Source organism: Nicotiana tomentosiformis, chromosome 9 (genome assembly GCF_000390325.3).
Source record: "Nicotiana tomentosiformis chromosome 9, ASM39032v3, whole genome shotgun sequence".
NCBI lineage: Eukaryota > Viridiplantae > Streptophyta > Magnoliopsida > Solanales > Solanaceae > Nicotiana > Nicotiana tomentosiformis.
In genome coordinates this window covers 27,196,320-27,219,108 of record NC_090820.1, presented here as the reverse complement: position 1 = coordinate 27,219,108, position 22,789 = coordinate 27,196,320, and the positions used below count along the sequence as shown (strand labels likewise).

At 36.5% G+C, this 22,789-nt stretch overlaps 2 protein-coding genes across 7 annotated transcripts; one reads left to right on the top strand and one right to left on the bottom strand.

Moving 5' to 3' along the window:
- Positions 1-860: 860 nt before the first annotated feature.
- Positions 861-10,079, bottom strand: LOC104112975 (uncharacterized). Of its 6 annotated transcripts, none has more exons than XR_011411169.1 (10): positions 9,848-10,078; positions 7,682-7,762; positions 7,509-7,597; positions 7,345-7,419; positions 7,129-7,223; positions 6,951-6,988; positions 6,728-6,829; positions 6,303-6,500; positions 5,222-5,302; positions 1,000-1,212 (listed from the first exon to the last, which is right to left on the bottom strand). XR_011411169.1 is itself a non-coding variant. In XM_070185983.1 (9 exons), exons 1-9 carry the CDS (start codon positions 9,971-9,973, stop codon positions 1,094-1,096), a joined length of 966 nt encoding a protein of 321 aa, XP_070042084.1. In that variant the 5' UTR covers positions 9,974-10,079; the 3' UTR covers positions 861-1,093. The 6 variants fall into 6 exon arrangements, 4 of the variants coding, with proteins under 4 accessions (XP_070042084.1, XP_009621325.1, XP_009621333.1 ...); XR_011411170.1 differs by lacking the exon at positions 1,000-1,212 and adding an exon at positions 4,393-4,985; XM_070185983.1 differs by lacking the exon at positions 6,951-6,988 and having other exon boundaries at positions 861-1,212; positions 9,848-10,079.
- Positions 10,080-11,563: 1,484 nt separating this feature from the next.
- Positions 11,564-22,500, top strand: LOC104112967 (uncharacterized). The gene is made up of 13 exons (XM_009623022.4): positions 11,564-11,905; positions 12,871-13,020; positions 13,893-14,063; positions 14,959-15,102; positions 15,220-15,325; positions 15,535-15,683; positions 15,771-15,896; positions 16,224-16,367; positions 16,593-16,680; positions 17,846-18,219; positions 19,402-19,722; positions 20,734-20,952; positions 22,144-22,500. Exons 1-13 carry the CDS (start codon positions 11,675-11,677, stop codon positions 22,285-22,287), a joined length of 2,367 nt encoding a protein of 788 aa, XP_009621317.1. The 5' UTR covers positions 11,564-11,674; the 3' UTR covers positions 22,288-22,500.
- Positions 22,501-22,789: the final 289 nt, after the last annotated feature.

Below are 22,789 nucleotides of genomic sequence, written 5' to 3'. Positions count from 1 at the left end.
ACTCAAAATCTATTTCTCAAACCTATTATGCTTGACACTAAATTATTTCCAGCATATTCACTAGCAAGACACAAAGTATTCTAGCGATTATGAGTAGCAAACTACAATGTATTGAATATGTTTCCTTCCGTATGATTTATATTTATCTTTTTGAATATTTAATCTTCTGTAGATTTTATTCTTGAGTCCCAATTTGGTTAATATCTTTTTACTCGTGTGATTATATTTTTTTTTTGTCTTTACTTAGTTTCTTTTACGTTGTTGTAGAATAGTTGATCAATATATACTATAGCCATCTTTCATGTTTTTATAATTCATTACCCTTTAAATAATAAAAATATCTAGACAGTTTTACTAAGTCCTATAAAAGTACATGTGTTATTGCATTCTACTTTTACTAGTGACTTTTATATGATATTAAAAAAATACCGAAAATTAATCGAACCGTACCGATACCGAAGAGAAACCGATATGATTGGTACGGTTTTGAAAAGTCTAATTTTGGTTGTACATTATTAAATAACCAAAAAATTGATATGGTATAAATTTTATAAAATTACCGACCGAACCAAACCATTGACACCCCTAATTAAAGGTAACATTATTTTTTACATGAACTGAACACATTTATTAAATATAAGGCGTTCAATTTAAAGGAAAGAGTACTTCTTTATCTACTATATTTTTGCATTATATTTTATTCTAGAGGAAAATTAGAATTAAGAAAATGACTAATTATTAACCTAAGTAAACGAATGAGAAAAACTTTTAACTCCACTTTTAGTCGAGGACTGAGGAATTTGATAAAATTGACATTTTAAGCACAAAGATCAAAATGAATTGGTACCAAGAGAGGAAAGTGAAGTAAACAGTTTATATACACTGGAAAAATGAAAACTTATTACAGGGCATCACGAAGAAATGAATCAAGGGGAAAATAAGAGCCAACAAATGGCGGCTCTCCAACTACAGCAAAAGAAACCACCAAACAGCAAAACCTTTGCCAAGTAACATCAACAAAACTGCATGAAAATTCACCCAAAAAGTTTCATTTATACCAGAGGTTCTGCAATATCAAGCTATAGGTTTAAGCTCAAACAGATAAGTCTTGATTTCCACCGCCCCTTCCCCGACCACCCATTCGGCCTTGTCCACGACTATAACCTCTGCCACCACCCCAGCCTCCACCTCTGCCCCTTCCGTATCCCGTGCCTGTTGAAAGCAACCAAAATGTCAAAAGTAAATATATGTAAGACATAAAGTTTCATTTTGTTGGAGTACTTCGCTTATTCTCTTTTTAATTAGAAGTACAGGTAATGCGTTGTTTCTGCAACAAGGAGTAGAGATAAAAAAAGCTAGAAAGGGAAATAAAGATAGAACAGAGATAAAAAAAAAATAAACAAAAAGCGATTACGTTCGTGTTGGCCTCGACTAGAAAGGGAAAAATTCACTAACTTTTAGCTTTTAACATTGGCAGTCAAGTTCTAAACAAAAGATGCCATTTATCCAAAAGAATGTTCAAGACAAAAGGGAGTCTTGGCGTAACGGATAAAGTTGTTGCCATGTGACCAGGAGGTCACGGTCGAGCCGCGGAAACAACCTCTTGCAGAAATGTAGGGTAAGGCTGCATACAAAGACCCTTATGATCCGTGTCCCTTACCCAGACCCCCGCACATAGAAGGGAGCTTAATGCACCGGGCTGCCTTTTGCCATCTACCAAATCTGTACACAAACTTTTTGTAACATGAAAAAGAAGACAAGAAAACCTAAAGATCTGTGCCGGGTAATTTTTCTGAATTTCTCCTCCACCCCAGTGTAGGCGACAAATGTGATTTCTTTGTAAAACAACTTTGAACTCTATTTTAACTATTTTTATCTTCTAGTACCATGTATCATGTGTGAGAAGGCACGGGAGAAAATATGTTATTGATATTGGATGATAAATACAATACAAGAGGTCCCTATTTATAGCTATACACTACAAGGAGATATTACTCCTCTTCCAATGTGGGACAAGACTACACTATACATATCTATAAACTAACACTCCCCCTCAAGCCGGTGCATACACATCATATGTACCGAGCTTGTTACACATGTAACTAATACGAGAACCAGTAAGAGACTTAGTGGAAATATCTGCTAGTTGATCATTCGATTTTACAAACTTTGTAACAATATCTCCTGAAAGTATTTTTTCTCTGACAAAGTGACAGTCGATCTCAATGTGTTTAGTCCTCTAATGGAACACTGGATTTGACGCAATATGAAGAGCAGCTTGGTTATCACACACTAGTTCCATCTTGCTGATTTCTCCGAACTTTAACTCCTTGAGCAACTGCTCGACCCAAACTAACTCACACGTCGCCATAGCCATGGCCCGATATTCGGCTTCGGCGCTAGATCGAGCAACTACATTCTGTTTCTTGCTCTTCCACGAGACCAAATTACCTCCTACTAGAACACTATTTAGACGTAGAACGTCTATCAAAAGGTGATCCTGCCCCAGCATTTGTGTACCCAACAATCTGCTCGTGGCCTCGATCGTCGAATAGTAATCATTTGCCTGGAGCTGACTTTATATACCGAAGAATGCGAACAACTGCATCCCAGTGACTATCACAGGGAGAATCCATAAACTGACTTACAACACTTACCGGAAAAGAAATGTCAGGTCTAGTCACTGCGAGGTAATTCAATTTGCCAACCAACCTCCTATATCTCGTAGGGTCTCTAAGAGGCTCCCCCTGTCCGGGCAGAAGCTTAGCATTCGGATCCATAGGAGAGTCAATGTGTCTGCAACCCATCATTCCAGTCTCCTCAAGAATGTCTAAGGCATATTTTCGCTGTGAAATAACAATACCTGAGCTAGACTGAGCGACCTCAATACCTAGAAAATACTTCAATCTGCCCAGATCCTTAGTCTGAAAGTGCTGAAAGAGATGTTCCTTCAGATTAGTAATACCATCATGATCATTACCAGTAATAACAATATCAACAACATAAACCACTAGATAAATACACAGATTAGGAGCAGAATGCCGATAAAACACAGAGTGATCAGCCTCACTACGAGTCATGCCGAACTCCTGAATAATTATGCTGAACTTACCAAACCAAGCTCGAGGGGACTGTTTCAAACCATACAGTGACTTGCGCAATCTGCACACACAACCATTAAACTCCCCCTGAGCAACAAAATCAGATGGTTGCTCCATATAAACTTCTTCCTCAAGATCACCGTGGAGAAAAACATTCTTAATGTCTAACTGATAAAGAGGCCAATGACGTACAACAGTCATGGACAAAAAGAGACGAACAGATGCTACTTTAGCCACGGGAGAGAAAGTATCACTATAATCAAGCCCAAAAATCTGAGTATATCCTTTTGCAACAAGACGAGCCTTAAGCCGATCAACCTGGTCATCCGGGCCGACTTTGACTGCATAAACTCAACGACAACCAACAGTAGACTTACCTGCAGGAAGAGGAACAAGCTCCCAAGTGTCACTCGCATGTAAAGCAGACATCTCGTCAATCATAGCATGTCACCATCCTGGATGAGATAGTGTCTCACCTATAGACTTAGGGATAGAAACAGTGGACAAAGAAGATATAAAAGCATAATGTGGTGACGACAGACGATGATAACTTAAACCGACATAGTGGGAATTAGGATTAAGTGTGGATCGTACACCTTTGCGGAGTGCAATTGGTTGACTAAGAGGAGACAAGTCCGCAGTAGGTACAGAATCTGATGCGGGGCGTGAATCACCTGGGCCTGATGCTGGATGTGGACGACGATGATAAGTCAAGAGTGGTGGAGCTGCAGAAGGTTGAACTGGATTATGTGGAGTAACTGGAGCTATAGGTGGTGGAGCTACAACCGGAGCTGTAGGTGGTGGAACTGGAGCTGTAGGTGGTGGAGCTGGAGTGACTGAATCTCCAAAAGATGAAACTGGTAGTACCTCAGAAATATCTAAGTGATGACCTGAACCTGTGAAGTATGATTGGGTTTCAAAGAAGGTAACATCAGCAGACATAAGGTACCGCTGGAGGTCAGGAGAGTAGCATCAATACCCCTTTTGTGTTCTCGAGAAACCCATAAATACGCACTTAAGAGCACGAGGAGCTAACTTATCTTTTCCCGGAGTAAGGTTATGGACAAAACAAGTGCTTCCAAAGATACGGGGTGGAAGAGAAAACAAAGGTAAGTGGGGAAACATGACAGAGAATGGAACTTGGTTCTGGATAGCTGAAGATGGCATACGATTAATAATATAGCAAGATGTAAGAACGGCATTCCCCCAAAAACGCAACGGAGCATGAGATTGTATGAGTAGGGTACGAGCAGTTTCAATAAGATGTCTATTCTTTCTTTCAGCTACCCCATTTTGTTGAGATGTGTACGGACAAGATGTTTGATGAATAATCCCATGAGATTTCATAAACTGCTGAAATGGGAAAGACAAATACTCTCGGGTATTATCACTACGAAATGTGCGAATAGAAACCCTAAATTGATTTTGAATTTCAGCGTGAAAGGTTTGGAAAATAGAAAACAGCTCAGATCGATTTTTTATCAAAAATATCCAAGTGCACCTGGAATAATCATCAATGAAACTGACAAAGTAGCGGAATCCTAAGGTGGAACTGATCCGACTAGGACCCCAAACATCTGAATGGACTAAAGTAAAAGGTGACTCTCTCGATTATCAAAACGCCGAGGGAAATGGGAGCGGGTATGCTTACCGAGCTGACATGACTCACTCTAGAGTGGACAAGTGAGATAAACCAGATACCATTTTCTGAAGTTTTGACAAACTGGGATGTCCCAACCGTTTATGTAATAAATCTGGTGAATCAGTAACAGGACAAGTTGTAGAAGGAAGACAAGATGTGAGTCCATGTGATTTAGCAAGGATAAGGTAATAAAGTCCGTTTGATTCACGCCTGGTACCAATGATCCGCCCCGTACTGCGTTCCTGTATAAAAACATGGTCATTAAGAAATAAAACAGCACATTTAAGTGATTTGGTTAAGCGACTAACAGCTATGAGATTAAAAGGACTATTGGGAACATAAAGGACTGAATCTAAAGGTAAGGAAGGAAGTGGACTTGCTTGACCTATTGCAATTGCCATGGTTTGAGATCCATTGGTCATTGTGACTTTTGGAAGAAATTGAGAATACGAAATAGTAGTGAAAAGAGATTTGTTACCAGAAATATGATCTGATGCACCTGAATCAATGACCCAAGACTCAAAGGATGAAGATTGGGAGAAACAAGTCACGCCATTACCTGTTTGAACAACAGAAGCTATCTCAGAAGATGTCTGCTTACATGCTTTATACTGAAGGAACTCAATATACTCTGCTAAAGAAACCATCCGACTATTCAAAGCATCGGTTCCCATGTCGCTACAATTAGTAGTAGTAGGATTAACTTGAAATAGTGAAAATAAATAACTCCTGTGAAAAAAACTGAAGAGATAGCTTGAAAAACACTGTTTACAGCAGGAAAACAGAACATTGTTCTGTGCTGGAAAACACTGTTCATACCGGAAACACTGTAGCTCGCCGGAAAATTCCAAAGTTGTCGGAATTTGTTGTAACCAGGATGGATAGACTCGGAATTCCTTTGCGAGCAAGCTGTCCTGAAGAAATATTCAAAAAATGGCCAGAAAGGTCACTGTTCACGCCGGAAAAATATAAAAGTGGCCGGAATTTGATTTGAATTAGATGGGTAGGCTCGAAATTTTGAGGAGAGCACACTGTCCTGAAGAAGTTTCGCGAAAAAATGGTCGGAAAGTGGCCGAAACCCTCGCCGGAAAAGTTGTTGCCGCGCGTGGAGGAGCGCGGCGGCTTTTCTGCCGGATAAAATTTCAGGGGTTAGTAGTCGGAGGATGATCTACCTCGTGGTGGTGTTGGTTTTAGCACAACACCGACAGAAAGTGACTTTCACTTAGACAAGCCTTAGGTCACCGGAAAAATTACACGATGACTAAGTTCTTTCTTCCCGGTTAACGCTGGAATGACGCACAACGATCTTTTCTCACTAATACTCTGATACCATGTGAGAAGGCACGGGAGAAAATATGTTATTGATATTGGATGATAAATACAATACAAGAGGTCCCTATTTATAGCTATACACTACAAGGAGATATTACTCCTTTTCCAATGTGGGACAAGACTACACTATACATATCTATAAACTAACATCATGCAAGTCATATTATTTTCTTAGTCTCAACATATAAACATTGAGATATTATGGTGGCATTGAATATAGGACTTACCACGGTATCCCCAACCTCTACCTCGACCGCCACCTCGGCCTGGGTTATAATATCCACCATTATCTGCAAATCCACCACCCCGACCTGGATTATAATTTCCACCATTATCTGCAAATCCACCACCTCGACCTGGATTATAATTTCCACCATTATCTGCAAATCCACCACCTCGACCTGGATTATAATATCCGCCATCATCTGCAAATAGTATGTATTAGTTAGAATGCAGGACAGAGGAAGAAACCTACCCTCAAAGATAAAATAAATACAGAATAGAAAAAGCTAATATCCTAGTGGAACCGGCATGAGTCTCCCCACACAATAGGTGTGGATTCGAATCACCGCCCCCCTTCCCATTCCCATTCCCTAGCCCCATGTAATTGAAAAAAAAAACAGTTATGTATAAAACATCTACGAATCAATACCTTGGTAGTAGTTTCCATAACCACCCCAGCCACGTCCCCTTCCTCGCCCTCTACCTCTGCCCCTACCTCGACCTCGACCACGACCACGGCCACCATATGAATCTGAATATCATGTTTTGTAAGAAAAAAATAATCACATTAAAACAGCTGCAAAATATTGGTTGCAATGTAATGATGAAACATAGCTTCAATCCAATCATGAAACATAAATGATAAACCTCACAATTGCTATGGACAGGATTATGCTTGGAAAACTGATTGCTGAATGGCCATACACAATGCCAATTATCCACATGTGAAATCTCAAAATTCTCCAAAATAAATCAAAAGGAAGAAAAAGGAAAACAAGCAGCAAACTTACGGGTAATATGTAATCCAACTCATACATTAACGGTTTTTACCTTGATTACCATCTGAAGGAACATACACTTGTTTTGCTTGCTGTAGATGTTGATTCTCTGCTTTTGACTGGTCATAATCAGATGGGGCTTGGTAGCTAGATACGCAGCATTCAACCCAAGTTAGAGAGCATATATAGTATTCAAAATCTTTTCCTCAGAATAATCGAGGGGAGGAACCCTCCTTCAAAACAAAGATATAATGTTTGTAAAGCTTACCCGGGAGAGCTTTTATCCAACTCAACAGTCGACAAAGTAATTGTTATCAGGGAGACCTGGCGAGTTATCTCCAAGCTACTCAAGCATACATAAAAGATTAATCAACTGTCTGTAACTGACGCACATATAAGAAGGAACGAGAAGCAAGAGTAACATGAACTTACGGTTGTAAACCCTCTTCAATGGGCTCATATGCATCAGTTATGGTAGTTGAGCTTATAGATGTATCTTGATACAACCCGGGAATTCTCTTCTGTTTTACAGATACAAATCGTGCAAATAAAATCAGCTGTCACTCCTGTACTTGCAAATTAAAATGGCATACCGCTAATAATACCTTTATAATCTCTGCAACGGCAACTGTTTTACTGATAGCCTGTCCCATTGCCTTCAAAACAATTTCCTTTGTTCTTTGGTCCTGAACATGACGGTGGAGATATATTAATGAATATCATGCAATGCAAAATAACATAATGTACAGATCCCACAACATTGAGTTAAGGCAAATACTTTCAGCAGCATTTTAGTTTGAGGAGAAAGAAGGAAAAATAAGAAACTTTGTGCATTGAAACAAGAACGTACAACGAGAAAATTGCACAAGGAGGCAATGTAAAGTCACTTAACAAAAAAGTTTGACAAAAAGTATAAATGACTAGCTAGAGCTTTCCCTTCCCTTTACTGTCCTTGTTTTCGGAAGAAGACAATAGACACATGGATCATAGTTGATGCAAACATAATAAATGAAGGAATGACTTTTTAGCACCCTAAAGATAAATATTAATAATGAGCAGTCTCTCTATTCTTAAGCTGAATTTGGAGAACACACTGACAAACCAAGACTTAATTACTTTGACCAGCATCTGTGAGACTAAACAAGTTAACAAGGGGATTAGGCTCAGAAAAAGATAATTCAGACTAATTTATGCAACACGTGACCAAAATTAGCATTAGAGATACGATAACGTGCAATTGAAAAGCCACACCGCCACACTAAAACAAGCTTGTTTGATGAAAATCAGCGTATGGATTCCAAATCACCTGCCTCGAGGCCTAATAACTTATTGTATTTTTCCACAGCTACTTGTTGTAAAACATAGAAACCAAATGACGTGCCCAACATCTGCTGATACTATTCCAATTGGTTATGGAATTGTTCTTACGATTCATTTAGAAGTAATAAGTCCGCATTCTTCTTATACATCAATTTAGAGCTCGATGACCCATAGAAAGTAGTCTTATTTATTTTAAACCAAAACCTCACTAGCTACTGTATTTGAAGTTAGACTATCAGAGAAGTCTAGTCCTTGAAATTCAACATATGGTAACCTAGAAATACCATACGCCAAATTCAGAACTAACAAGCTTAAATGAGATCAATTAAAATGCAATTTCATACTCATACTTTCAACTTTCACCGTATCGGAAGCTTCAACCTCTTCTCCTAAATTTATTAGAGAAATCAATTTTAAATAACAAAACAATGTTATGGAGACAACTTTTCAATAACCTACTATTTAAATCCACTGGAGTTTGTGAATTGTAAGAACGATGCACAGTTAAGACAAAAGAGATTCATTAAGTGGGCTCTTCAAAGTTCAGCTCACTAATATAACTCAAATAGACAGTACTTTTGATAGATAGAGTCTCTTTATTGTGTCTTCCTCACCACTGCACACCTTCTTATATGGATGTAATATCGATGAAAGACTCTTTTCTCTTTTTTCACAGCTTAAGGGCAAGAACATAGACTGGGAAACTACTACAAACTAATAAAAAATCAGTCTTTAACCATTTGGGACTGATTTTCCCTAATCATTAAAACAAACATAACACGGAAAATGCTATCAAGAAATGGGGGAAAAAAACTAAAACCCAACATCAAGTTGAAACTTTTCCTAATCCCCATATGAAACTAGGTTCAAATTCAATTAGACACAAAAGTAGCAAAAATAAAAAAGATTCTTTATCTTCTTCACCTCACTTGTAAAAAGGGAGAAAGAATAATAATAAAAATAGAAACTTTACAAGATAGGGTAAATACTACAAATTCAAATGTGAAAATATTTCAACAGCCACAAAACTGAAACAAAAACATCATAAAGTTGATATCTTTACAAAACCCCTGATGAAACTAGGCTCAAATTCAATTAAACAAACATAGCTGAAAAAAAACACCATAAAATTGAAATCATTACAAACTCCATGTGAAACTAGGCTCAAATTTAATTACACAAACATAGCTGATACAAAAAATCATAAAGTTGACATTTTTACAAAACCCCATGTGAAACTAGGCTCAAAATCAAATACACAAACATAGCTAGAACAAAACATCATAAAGCTGAAATCTTTACAAAACCCCAGATGAAACTAAGCTCAAATTCAATTACACAAACATAGCTGACACAAAAAATCATAAAGTTGAAATCTTTACAAAACCCCATATGAGAATACACTCAAAACAAGCAACAAATGGAAGAAATTAGGCACAAAAAAAAAGTACCTGAAGAAGAGTGGTGGCATAGCTAATGTAATTACGAATGAGACCTTGAGCAGTGACTCTGATCTCATTTTCCTTTATGGATTCCTCTGCCCTCCTTGCCTTCTCCACCTTCTGGTACCTATCCATTTTTCCTCTCCTCAACAAATCTCTCCTCTCTCTAGAGCTTTCTTTCCTTAGGGCCAAACCTTAGGTAAAAGAAGAAGAAAAAAAAATGTGAGCATGAGAAATATGAGTTTCTTTTGAAAACATATTATTATATTATTCTTATTATTATTAGGGGTCGTTTTGTTTGATACCACTTATGCCAGGATATGTTATGCTAAAATAAGTTACGATATGATTAGTTATTGTGTTATTATTTTTTATTTACTATTTAGTATGTTGTATTAAAAATGATAATTGCATAATTTTTAAGAAAAAAATATAAGTTATTCCGGCACTAATTACCCCACCCTTTACAAGGTATAAGTTATTCCGGTATTAATTTTAATCTCGAGATAACTTATACCAGGTTTATTAACTAAACAAAGTATTAAAATGATATTAAATTTTTATACCAACATTATACCTTCTTATGCTTCATACCAAACGACCCCACGAGGATTGGTGTATTTAGAGAGCCATTATTGTTTGGCTAGATAAATGCATGCAGAAAAAGATTGTGCTATGCTCTTAAAAGCTTGTACTTTGGTGTGACTGGATGGAACTTGACGTGTTTAGAAACTTAACCCTAGCTTTGTTTTCATTTCCAGCAACTTGGTTAGCTTAAAGCTTAATAAGAAGCATTAAGCTATTTTATAAAATTTATATTTGTTTTTTAATTGATTTTTTATGTTAGTACTAAGACTATTTTGCACGCACCTTGATTATTCAGTTGGTAATTTTGCTCACTAAAATTTATAATATTTTAAAGAACATTAGTAAGTAATTTTTTTATTTCATCATCTAGTAATCTCGAATACTTACACCGCCAAAAATGCAGCCAAAATTAATTCTTTTAATATTTTGAATAATTTAAATCTATTTTGAAATGATAATATAGCCTGAGTCCACGAATAAAAATAATAATCACGAAGTAGTTAGAGGTGATAGACTAATAACGGAGGTTTAAAAAAATGGGAAATAGTGACTATGCATGAATGAAATTAAAAAAGAAGAATAAGAAATGAGAAAAATATTTATGATAGCTCCTATAGTGAGGAGTCATGTGTACTTTCATCATGTTGGATTTAGAATAAGTGAATGGTACTGAATAGTTTAATTATTTTTATTTGTCTCTATCTATTGTTGTAGAAATTTGTTGTTGATGTGATAAGACAATAGGAAAAGAAGGCTTCATTGTTGGAGTTACATCTCACTTTTGAGGTTACACATTTTGGCCAAAATTCGAAGTAACTATTCAACAAAATGATCAAAACTTCTCACCATATTTTAGGCAAGACAAATAAGAATTAAAAACAATTTAAAGGGGTAAATTGTTGTCCACATGAAAGAATGTGGCATAAAAAATGAGAGCACTAAAATAACAACCAAAATGCAAGAAAGGACCAAAAAGCAAATCCTCCCAAAAAACGAACGGCAAATAATGATACATAGATCCCGCCAAATAAAATTTCATTATGGTCCCTCAATTCCAAACAAATTTTCCTTGTTCCACATTCTTCCACGTGTGCCTTTTCAACTACCATATTACTCCCCACAATCTTCCTCTTCACTCTTGCACTGGAATTAAATTTGATAATTTCTCTGCATTCAAGCTTCACACAAAAAAATCTATACATTTGTATAATTTTTTATTTAACTTTTTGAAGCTTTAATTCTGCTATAATGGACGCAGCTTCCGGGCTGGTCTACTGCAGAATTGATCCTCTGTGTCGCTCTTCACTGCCTTCTCGTGGTCTCTATTCTTCATCATCATCGTTGAAGAAGTTGAGGGTTCGGCGAAAAAACGGCGTCGTTCGGGCAATTGCGACGGAACCTAAGCCGTCGGAGTCAAAGACGACTACTAAGCCGGTCAACGGCGTTCCTAGGCCAGTCAATGGTGCTTCTACTTCTACAGTAGGTTATGCAAATTCAATTTTTAATTTATGAGTTGAAGTTTAGACACTGACGAATGACGATATAAAGAATATTCATTACTCCTATTTATTTAATTAAACAAATTTCCACATTTGTCCTTTAAATTAATAAATGTACCTTCAATTTTGTGAAATGAAGTCAATTTATTTTCTACCATGAAAATAAATTAACTAATTCAGTCTGAAGAAGATCTTTTAAAGCTGATATCAACCCAAAAGATTGTTAAATGTTTCTTTTATTTATGAAATTGAAACTTCACTGAGTTCTATATAGTGTTGTTGTGGAAAATAATAAGAAAGCAATGCAAGCATGGTTTATTGAAATGGGTTTATTGGAGTGAGTAATATACTGATGTTTGACTGATTGCTGACTTAATTTTTGTTTGGCTGCTCAGGAAGTGATAAAATAATTTTAAATTAGAGGGAAAATAAGACGCAGATTACTCCACTTTCACTAGTGTGTTTTATTATTTATTTGTTAATCGTTGTTGTTAATTTTATTATATTATTATTAGTATTATTATTATCATAATTATTATTATTGTTGTTATTGTTGGTGTTATTCTCATTATTTCTTTTTCTGATCAGTACTTTCATTATTTATTTAGTTTAACAAAATTTCACATTTGTCACTTGGATTAAGAAAGGTACCTTCAATTGGGTGTAATGAACTCAACTTAGTATTCTTCCATGGAGAAATAATAAACTAATTCAGCAATAAGAAGGTTTTTTCTTTTTCTGCAAAAAAAAAAAAGTTTTTCCTTTCACTGATATCAACCAAGAAAAAAGTTGATGAGATGGAAGTTTATTGAGTTCTATAGTATTGTTCTGGAAAGTAGTAAGAAAGAGATTATTACATGGTTTATTCAGATGGAATTGTAGGTGAGTAGTATATTGATATTTTGGCTGATGGCTGGTTGAAATTTTATATTTGTGGGTTTGCAGAGATTGCAGGATGTATCACAAGAGATCAAAAGAGTGAGGGCACAAATGGAAGAAAATGAGGACTTAGCCATACTCATGAGGGGGCTTCGAGGTCAAAACCTGAAAGATTCCTTGTTTGCTGATGATAACATTGAGCTTCGCCTAGTGGAGGTCCGTGTATTTGACTTGCTAATCGAAGTATATTTATTCGAACTTTCATGCTTGTGAAGGGTCTTGGGTGATGAAAATTTCATATTCTTATTGTGACGAGAAGATGAGATGAAGTCTCTGTATCCAGAATTTGTAGATATGGATGTGTCTTTTGAGAGGTCAAAGGAAACTGATCATTCATGGATTTTTGTGGGGAGGTTCATTAGTGCAGGATATTTGACCTTAATCAAATAAACTAGCTATTTAGTGCAATTGATGAAAATTCATAAGGTGTTGTTGTAGAGAGAGATTTTCTTCCTGCCGTCAAATGGTCGATTGAAAAATTATAGAAGCAATGGAGTTTGATGACTATCCCTACAGAGGAAGAAAGCAATACTTTTTGATGATCTCCGGGATCAAGATCTTTTCTAGTGCGGTTTCATATAGTACCTAATCTCTAGTTCTCTTGGAAACAACTATGTTCTAAATTACATTTAGCTATATACAAAAGAAGGTGCTTTGCAGTCATTTATGGTTCCACAAATGTGAAGACTATCACAGTTAAATTTATAGTAATGTTGTTATTGTAGTCCAAGTTGATTGAATCTGTTGAAGCTTCCTCAAGGAGTTGGATCTTCAATATGAATGGATATTTTCCTTGTATCTCAAGATCATTAGCTTTTGGCTTGGAAAAATATTAATGGATATTTCCCTCTTATCAAAAAACAAAAAATAATAGTAATGGATATTTCCCTCTTATCAAAAAACAAAAAAATAATATTAATGGATATTTCCCTTTTATCTAGCGTTTTTTTTTGCTTTTGGCTTGGAAAAGATGTCATTTGGTATAAAAATATGTATGATAATATGTTTCCTATCTTTAAATTCTTCAGGTTGATGAAAGCAGTGAGTTCTTGCCCTTGGTTTATGATCCTAAGAGCATTTCTGCATATTGGGGTAAACGGCCACGTGCTGTTGCAACCCGTATAGTCCAGCTAACATCTGTTGCTGGAGGTTTTCTTTCGCGTCTTGCCTGGGACGTGATAAATAAGAAGGTTAAAGAGGTGAGTTGTACTGGATGATTATCCATTTTTCCTGGAATTAGTGAATTGCATGTAGAGACACATACGAGCGTGTAGTTTAATTTGTTCGTAACAGTATAAATTCGAAATCCTTTAACTGTGGGTGTTGTACGGTTCACTATGCTTCTGAAAGACGGATTTTTCGCCTTTCTGTAGTAGTCTTGATTGAATGATCAATAAGGAGCTAATATTTCGACCTTTTACTGATATCACTTCTTCATTCAAATTCAAACATTTTAAGCTTCTTTTCAGTTCTTTTTTAATCTCTTCTCTATGTAGATTCATTTGGTACTCGAAGGTAAAAGTTCTCTATGGAAACTGGAACCTAACAAGAACAAGGATAGTTGATACTGGGAAAATGTGATTGTGGCAATGAAAATCAAAATCAAAATGAATTTTGAGGTTAAAGTATTAAATGTAGTTATTCTAAATTTAACATGTCACAAGGTTGGGACATGGAGTAAAACACTAATTGATGGAGTCCTAAAACCAATAATGCCCAAATTAGTTAATGGCTGCTAAACAGTAACTATTTTGGTTTGAGTGTTCCTATTTCCTAAAAGCGGAATAGGACAAGTGACATTAACGAGTTTGCTTGGTCCGCTTGAGTCATCGCCCCTGAGGTTATCAATTAATCTAGGAAATTTAAAAAAAAAAAAAGGAACCCTGCAACTTTTTAGTAGAACTCGTTAACTTCATGAAGTTCAATTAGGAAATAGGTAATCTTCTTTATATCATCAAAGAGAGTTCAATGAGTTGGAACAGTTGTTTGGTGAACATTGAAATAAAGCTCTGATGAATTCATTTAAAATGATATACCATGCATTTTTAATTGTTTTCCTCATCCTATAACTAGTTTTTTTTTTCCGATCATTAGAATGAGGTTGCTCGAGCAATTGAGTTGAGGGAGATAGTAACATCACTGGGTCCAGCATACATAAAGCTAGGGCAAGCATTAAGCATCCGGCCAGATATACTATCACCTGTTGCGATGACTGAGCTGCAGAAGCTTTGTGATAAGGTCAGATTGATGTCATCAGGATGACATATTTCTTTACTGCCGAATGACAAAGTAGTGCAATTGAAAACACGCTTTACTGTTGCCTTCTGAACCTTTAGGTTTTCATGGTTGCTTCAGGTTCCATCATTTCCAGATGATGTAGCTATGGCCCTTATTGAGGAGGAATTGGGAGAGCCGTGGTGTAACATCTATTCTGAACTTTCTCCATCCCCAATTGCTGCTGGTAATCTTTGTTATCATCTCTAAACTATCTTTTTGGATAATGCGATGGGAATTGTTACTTCATTTTCACTATGTATTTCTTTAATCATCCTCCTTTTGTTGGGTTAACTTAATATGAGAGCTTCTTTTGTACTTTTTTCTTCTGTAAAATGTTAAAGTGCTAATTTCTAAAGTATTTTTTTCTCTTTTGCTTCGTTATGGCATTGGCAGCGTCCCTCGGACAGGTGTATAAGGGCCGTTTGAAAGAGAATGGAGACTTGGTTGCGGTTAAAGTACAGAGGCCTTTTGTCCTTGAGACAGTGACAGTTGATTTATTCATCATACGGAACTTGGGGTTAGTTCTTCGCAAGTTCCCCCAGGTATTGATTGTCCACTTGCTGTTTCTCCATTATTTTCTTATCTTTGTTGGTCTGGAAGAAATAATGTTTGTTGCTTCTGCTTTTAAGATTTCCATTGATGTGGTTGGATTGGTGGATGAATGGGCTGCCCGCTTCTTCGAAGAACTTGATTATGTGAATGAGGGAGAAAATGGAACACTTTTTGCTGAGATGATGAAAAAAGACCTTCCTCAGGTATCTACAATTCTGATAACCCCACAGTGACCCAAACAAATAAAAACCACAAAAGATTAGAAAAGAAATAAGTGAAAGAGAGGATGATAACCCTCCAATCTCCCCAGGGAATAAGAAATAGGAATGTTGTCTCTAACCAGCAGCGTGCAATTTATTACCTTTTTTTCTGTAGAAAGGATAAAGAGAAGTCTGTGAACTTACTCACAGAAGAACACATATATGTCTATATATCTTTAATGAATTGAAAGTACAGATTTCTTTAAAAGGAAATTATGATGCTTGCTGTCTCTAACAATTTTGTGACCTGTCCTGGAAACCTTTTTTCAGGTTGTTGTCCCTAAGACATATAGCAAATATACTTCAAGGAAGGTTCTTACAACAGGATGGGTTGATGGAGAGAAGCTATCACAAAGCACAGCAAGTGATGTAGGTGATTTGGTAAATGTTGGAGTCATATGCTACCTTAAGCAGGTGCAATGCTTAAACTCTTGAACAATTTTTATTTTAACATATCTATTCAACTTTTGAGTTACATATCCTGAAAAAAAGCATTATGATCTTGTTTCCTTGATTTTGCTGTTTTATACTGCCTTATCCTTTTTCTCCAGATTGATCCATGTAGTATTTTTCTACAGATATCCCTCTTGACAATTAAAATTTGTTCTCCATCTTATATTTTGTCCTTTTGGTATGCAGTTGCTTGACACTGGTTTCTTCCATGCGGATCCACATCCAGGGAACTTAATACGTACGCCAGATGGAAAGCTAGCTATACTTGACTTTGGTAAGAAGCCTTCATTTAGTGTCCTCTTTTCCCGATATTTTATGGAATAGTTCATGAAAGTTTTTTTTTTTTTTTTTTTTTTGATGAAGAACTATATTGACAAACTACCTTCAGTTTCCTTGGAACTTAATTTGATTTGGCCTTTGCAACTTGTTACAAGGCCGTACACTGCTGTAGATTCTGAACTTCTCCGGCTGTTAACCGTCTGTGTCTCTGTGTGAGCTACAGTTGTGAGATCTCATTTAACAAGTACGATATAATAGCGTTTCAATGTCATTGGCTCTTTAGTGCTTCGTCTATCGGAAACAACCTCTCTACCTCTCCAGGTAGGGGTAAAGTCTGCGTACACATTACCCTCCCCAAACCCCACCTGTGGGATTATACTTGGTATGTTGTTGTTGTTGGCTCTTTAGTGCTTCGTGGCACTTAATAATTACCGTTTCAGAGGGGGAAAAAGGCTTTGTGGCACGTAAGTTTTTGTTCACTGGGATGCACTAATGGAAGACTCGTAAAGAATGTCTAATTGCTGAGTACTCGAGTTAATAGGTTGAGGGTCCACGCTCATGTGCATAGTACTACGTGATACTTCACCTGCCTTGATCAGTATATCATTTTTGTAGGGACAATATCTTGCTTAGCGTATAACCTTTTGGTTAGGTATAACCCAGTTTTTCTCTTGCATGGAAGATCTTAACCAGGATTTACGGGACATGGAAGTTGACGTTCATCAGAGAATTTCCTGAGCAGTGGTTTATAGTTGATTCTTCTTATCATGACTTTCAAATTAATAATTATTCTATAAGGTTGTATGCTACTTTCATTCTCTGCTAGTACACTTTATGTCTGCAATTCCTTTAATACACCGCTGTTAACTGATGAGTGAAGCTATTTTATCTATATCGACCTTAAATCTCTACCACCCGCGCAACAATTAGTTTCTTTATTTCTCCTGAAGTATCATGTTTTTCAACTGTTGAATATCTACCTCGCATGTTTTTTTTTTCTTTTTTTGTGATTCTCTTTTCTTTTGAGAAGGGGGGTGGGTGGTGGGTAGGGGAAGGGAGAGGGGAGCAGAACAGCTTAAGGTGCTTACTTCCTTTGTTATTGATCAGTTTATTACTCTTTGATTGCTGTAGGTTGACATAAGTTTATTTTGCTTTGGCAGGTTTGGTTACAAAATTAACAGATGATCAGAAATATGGTATGATCGAAGCCATAGCTCACCTTATTCATCGAGATTATGGTGCCATAGTCAAGGACTTTGTGAAATTAGGTTTCATTTCCGAAGGGGTCAATTTGCAACCCATTTTGCCTGTACTTGCCAAAGTTTTTGATCAGGCACTTGAAGGTGGGGGAGCAAAAAATCTCAACTTTCAAGAGCTGGCAGCAGATTTGGCACAAATAACATTTGATTATCCATTTAGAATACCACCCTATTTTGCTTTAATAATTCGAGCAATAGGCGTGCTGGAGGGCATTGCGTTGGTGGGAAACTCTGATTTTGCTATTGTGGATGAAGCTTATCCATATATAGCACAGGTACACGCATACTGTGCCATTGTTCATTTATCCTCATATTCTTTCATTCACATGTCTCATTTACATGGATTCAGATTGCTATAATTGCGTGAAACAACAATTGCCATCTTTGCAAGCGTAATGCAGTGTTAGCTGATAGCATGGTTTCACAATTGCAACATACTAATCTTGGAGACTAAATTTGGTTATGCATTTGGGTCTTACATGGGAGGCTGTCGAACACCATTGATAATGTCTTTAACCTACTTATACAATTCCTGTTTTACTCAAAATAGTTTAAATTTGGGTTGTAGAACTCATTTAAGTCTATGGTACTAATATAAGCAGGAAATACTTCCCAATATGTTACTCCTTTGGTCCTATATTAGTTCTGCATCTTCCTCTTTTGTCCATCCTATGAATTGGTCATTTTCATTAAAAGAAACCTTAAGCCATTATTATTCTATGAGATAAAGATTTTACATGGGACCCATATTTTTTGCTTTTCATGACTCTTTTCCTTTTCTGTTCTTTACAAGCTAGAAAGCCACTCCCAAACACCACATATTGTGCCCCTTTTAACACTAGAATAGTATACATTTTTAGCTCTTCTTGACACTCATGCCGATCAATGGTGGGATATTCAATTTGAGATGGAGGGGTCACTATCTTGTGACAAATTTACTTTTGTAGGTAGACAGCAGAAATGTATAACAGATGAATCACTTTATGATAGAGGACCTTTGCCGAAACAGACTCTTCAACTCCTGAATTTTACTGTGAGATTGAGATGCTCAATAAATAGTTTCTTTTAGCGCCCCAAATATTATGGTATGCTTTATTAATATTAATAGTAATGTTGAAGTTTTCAGTCCATTTGTTGTCATGTGAGTCCATGAAATTATTGGAGTTAGTGAATCTATTTAAATCTGTTCATCAATTCCATGTCCTCGTCCAACAAGATGAACTTGTGTCCCTGTCATTCATTAAAATGACAAACTATTATACGAAGGTAGTAGCATGGACCTTTGTCTACTACACCGCTTGTGATAAATGATACTCCTATAACTCATCTGGAAGCTTAAACTTTGGAGGAGATTTATTCAATGATTTGGCTCTGCAAAACTTAGTTCCTTCCTTCAGGTGTCACTTTTAGATAATTTGAATTCTCATTGTTTACACTGTGCATTTTCTTTTCCTCAGAGACTGCTAACGGATGAATCTCCACGGTTACGGAATGCTTTACGTTACACAATATATGGGAAATCTGGTGTGTTTGATGCTGAAAGATTCATAGATGTCATGCAAGCATTTGAGAATTTCATAACTGCAGCTAAGAGCGGAGGTGGGGAGAGTTTGAATGGGAGAATGGCAGAGCTTGGGATTCTGCAAAGTCAAACAAATAGCATTATTCCTTTTCCTTCAAGTGCTTATCAGGCAGATCAGCCAGTTCAAACCAGAGCTGCATTAGCATTTCTGCTCTCTGATAAAGGGAATTTTTTCCGTGAATTCCTTTTGGATGAGGTATGTGTACAGATTTGAGAACAGTCACTATTGTCTCCTTGACAGATGATGTTCTTTCTAGTCGCATACTTAATTCATATTCTAGTCATACATTCATGCTCCTGACCCATTTTTAGTGTCGTAATTTGACTAGGCATGATTTTATGGCAATAGAACTGGAGATAAAATTTACTTAGGATCTTCTTTTTTGATAACTGTGGTGTCCGGGTTAGTTTGCGCGCACCTCGACTAATTTCAAGGGATACCTGCTATCTCCCACCAGCACAGTTATCAGATAACTCCGCCCACCAAGGCTTGCCAGACGGGAAGAAATCACCTAGCGTTTTTCCTCTGTTGGAATTTGAACTGAGACCTCATGGTTCTCAACCCACTTCATTGACCACTAACCACGCCCTTGGGTGCTTAAAATTTACTTTAGGAATTTAACCCTGTTCTGCATAGAAGTGAGTCCAATTGACATATTCTTTTACTAAGATTTCGAAAAGGTATTGAACGGTATATGGAAACTTTTCCCTTTCAGGAAAGTGAATACACCTTTAGGACAGAAAAGTAAGATAGTCATTTGTGACTCTGGAAGTTTTAATTTGCATTACGTGTAAGTGATATGAGTAGCATCTGCTTTGCAAATGTACTTCAATTGACCACTGCTTTGCTGTAATGTCTAGTAGATTCACTTGCTTTCTTGTCCTTTATGTCTGAACCATTACCTAAATATATTCCTCAGTATGCTTTCTGTGTAGTAGCTGATTCCATTTCTCTCTCATACACAATACGGAACCAATATTAGAAATCCCGGTCTCGGTTATCAGAAGATTATAAGAAAGTGCTGTCAAAAATCCCATCTGTTCTTATATGATAATATGATAACACTTTTGTTGTATATTTTTGCTATGTGTCTTCTTGATGCCATTTAATGAAGTTATCTTACTTCATCAAAAAAAAAAAAAATATTTGGTGGGACCATATATGTCTGGGATTTCAACTGCATAATTTTCTTCTTCATGCAAGCAGATAGTGAAGGGCATCGATGCATTAACAAGGGAGCAGATGGTGCAAATAATGGCATTCCTTGGAATTCGAAATGCAATTCCAGTATTCAGTATGGTTCCTGCTTTCGTACCTATTAAACCTGCTGCACTTGTACCATCAGTAACTGAGGAGGACAGAGTCATATTAAACAATGTTCAAAAAGTTGTTCAATTCTTAACTGCTGGGACTGCATCAAACCAGGTATTTCAATTTTATTCTATGACAAGTTATCTCCAAGGAAGAATTAAGTAATTCACTCAGCACACAACACAAGAAAAGAGGTTGCTCCGATGTTTTTACCTCTGGGCAGACAAATTGCAATTGCTCTGCACAAGGGTTAGTTAAGCATTAAATCATGTTACTAAGGTCCTGTTTCATTATGAATTGATAATTGGTAACCATGGTATCTACATGGAAAAGAATTCTTTGTTTGTGGTTGTGGCCGTTGTGGGTGGTAGTGTATAGTGATATTGTGCGAGAGACATTCTCCCCGAAGACTAGGATTCTTGCTTCTGAATCATCAAAGCCGATGTTTAAAATCATCTGCTGACGGAAATTCCTGAGATTTCCTACTCCCATAAATGTTTTAGATGTGTCTCGTGAAATCTTAACTCCTCTGAGTGTGCTAGAGTCAACTTTTTGTTGACAATTTATTGGTTTAAAAAACATAACTAGCTTGGGCTATCATAACACTTCACAAGCAGGTTAAAGAAAAAAAGACAAAATATATACCAGGGTACGTGTTGGTTTTTTAAAAGATGGGGCAGCAATAATATTAAAAATATTGATTGAAAATGTCTCTACTTTTTTATTAAACATAGAGGGTTTTAAATAGCCAACGTGAGAACATAATCTGCAGAAAAACCTGCATAAGAATAATTTAAAAATCCCAAAATATCTCAACAAACCTAAAAAATCTAACAGAAATTTAAATTTAAAGAAGTAGATTTATCCTAAAACTAAGCTAACTTATTATGCTAAAAGATTGCTAACAGTAACTGAAGCAAATCATCAACAGTACGGCTTGCCATGGAAAATGGATTATGTATGCATAAGAAGTTAAAACAATACTTGAAGTCTTACTGATCTAAAACACTAATTAGTGATATTACAGTATATCTGAATTCGAACTCATGGGGAACTTAGATTCTTAGTAATTTCATTTTGTTGATGTTGTATATACTATGTTGCTCGGGTTCTCAAAAAATACCGCCGGGTGTGTGTCGGATCCTCCAAAAGCAATGCCTTTTTGGAGGATCTGACATGAGCAACATCGGTTGTATATGTAAGGTGTACCGAATCTTGGACAAAAATAGCTCAAGTTAACTAAAGTGCTGCTATTTAATATAGGTTATCTACTGTAAAAGCATCATAACTGTATTTCTTTCTCAGGGTTTGGAGGGAGCTACTGTTCCCAGAGTGATCCAGGAGCTTCTCCCAGTGCTTCCAGGCTTCTCGGCCAAGGTTCTTCCCGAAATTCTTAGTCGACTTTCTTCTCGTGTAATGGCACGCTTGATACGAGATGCACTTTTGTAATTTTGATACTCTTAACCTTACAGTTTCCCCTTCCTGAATTGTGCATATGAGTCACAAACTTGAGAGTACGTAGAAATAGCAAAAATGTATTTATTGTGCCCTTAGTGTGGGTTTACCAATCATACTGACAAGTATAGCTTCTGTAATATATCAGAACAGATGTAAAGTTCCATACACTGAAAGAATATGATACTAACAGCAATTCCCTTACAATTCCCTTACAATCTGTACGATTTCTCTGGTTCCATATACTGCAAGTTATTGAATTATAAATGTGGTAAAATAGGTAATTGTAATACAAATTTGCAGGAGGCCTTTAGTACTCGTATTCTGTGGTGGTATGCCTATGTGGTTGGCTACATTGTAATCTCATCACCTACTACGAGTCTGAACCTTTATATTAACCCGCTAGGTTTCAAAAATTGGTAAAGAATACATACATTTTTCTAGTAAAACTGGAGTTGATCCTATAGAAACTGCGGAGGACATGCACCTAACTTCA

Coding starts and splice junctions, on each gene's coding strand:
- LOC104112975 (XM_070185983.1), bottom strand. CDS start 9,973: ATGGATAGGTACCAGAAGGTGGAGAAGGCAAGGAGGGCAGAGGAATCC. Junction 7,598..7,681: donor CCGTTGCAGAGATTATAAAG/GTATTATTAGCG, acceptor TCTGTAAAACAG/AAGAGAATTCCCGGGTTGTA. Junction 1,213..5,221: donor TGCATCAGATCATATTTCTG/GTAACAAATCTC, acceptor TGCTTTCAACAG/GCACGGGATACGGAAGGGGC.
- LOC104112967 (XM_009623022.4), top strand. CDS start 11,675: ATGGACGCAGCTTCCGGGCTGGTCTACTGCAGAATTGATCCTCTGTGT. Junction 13,021..13,892: donor TTGAGCTTCGCCTAGTGGAG/GTCCGTGTATTT, acceptor TAAATTCTTCAG/GTTGATGAAAGCAGTGAGTT. Junction 18,220..19,401: donor CTTATCCATATATAGCACAG/GTACACGCATAC, acceptor TCTTTTCCTCAG/AGACTGCTAACGGATGAATC.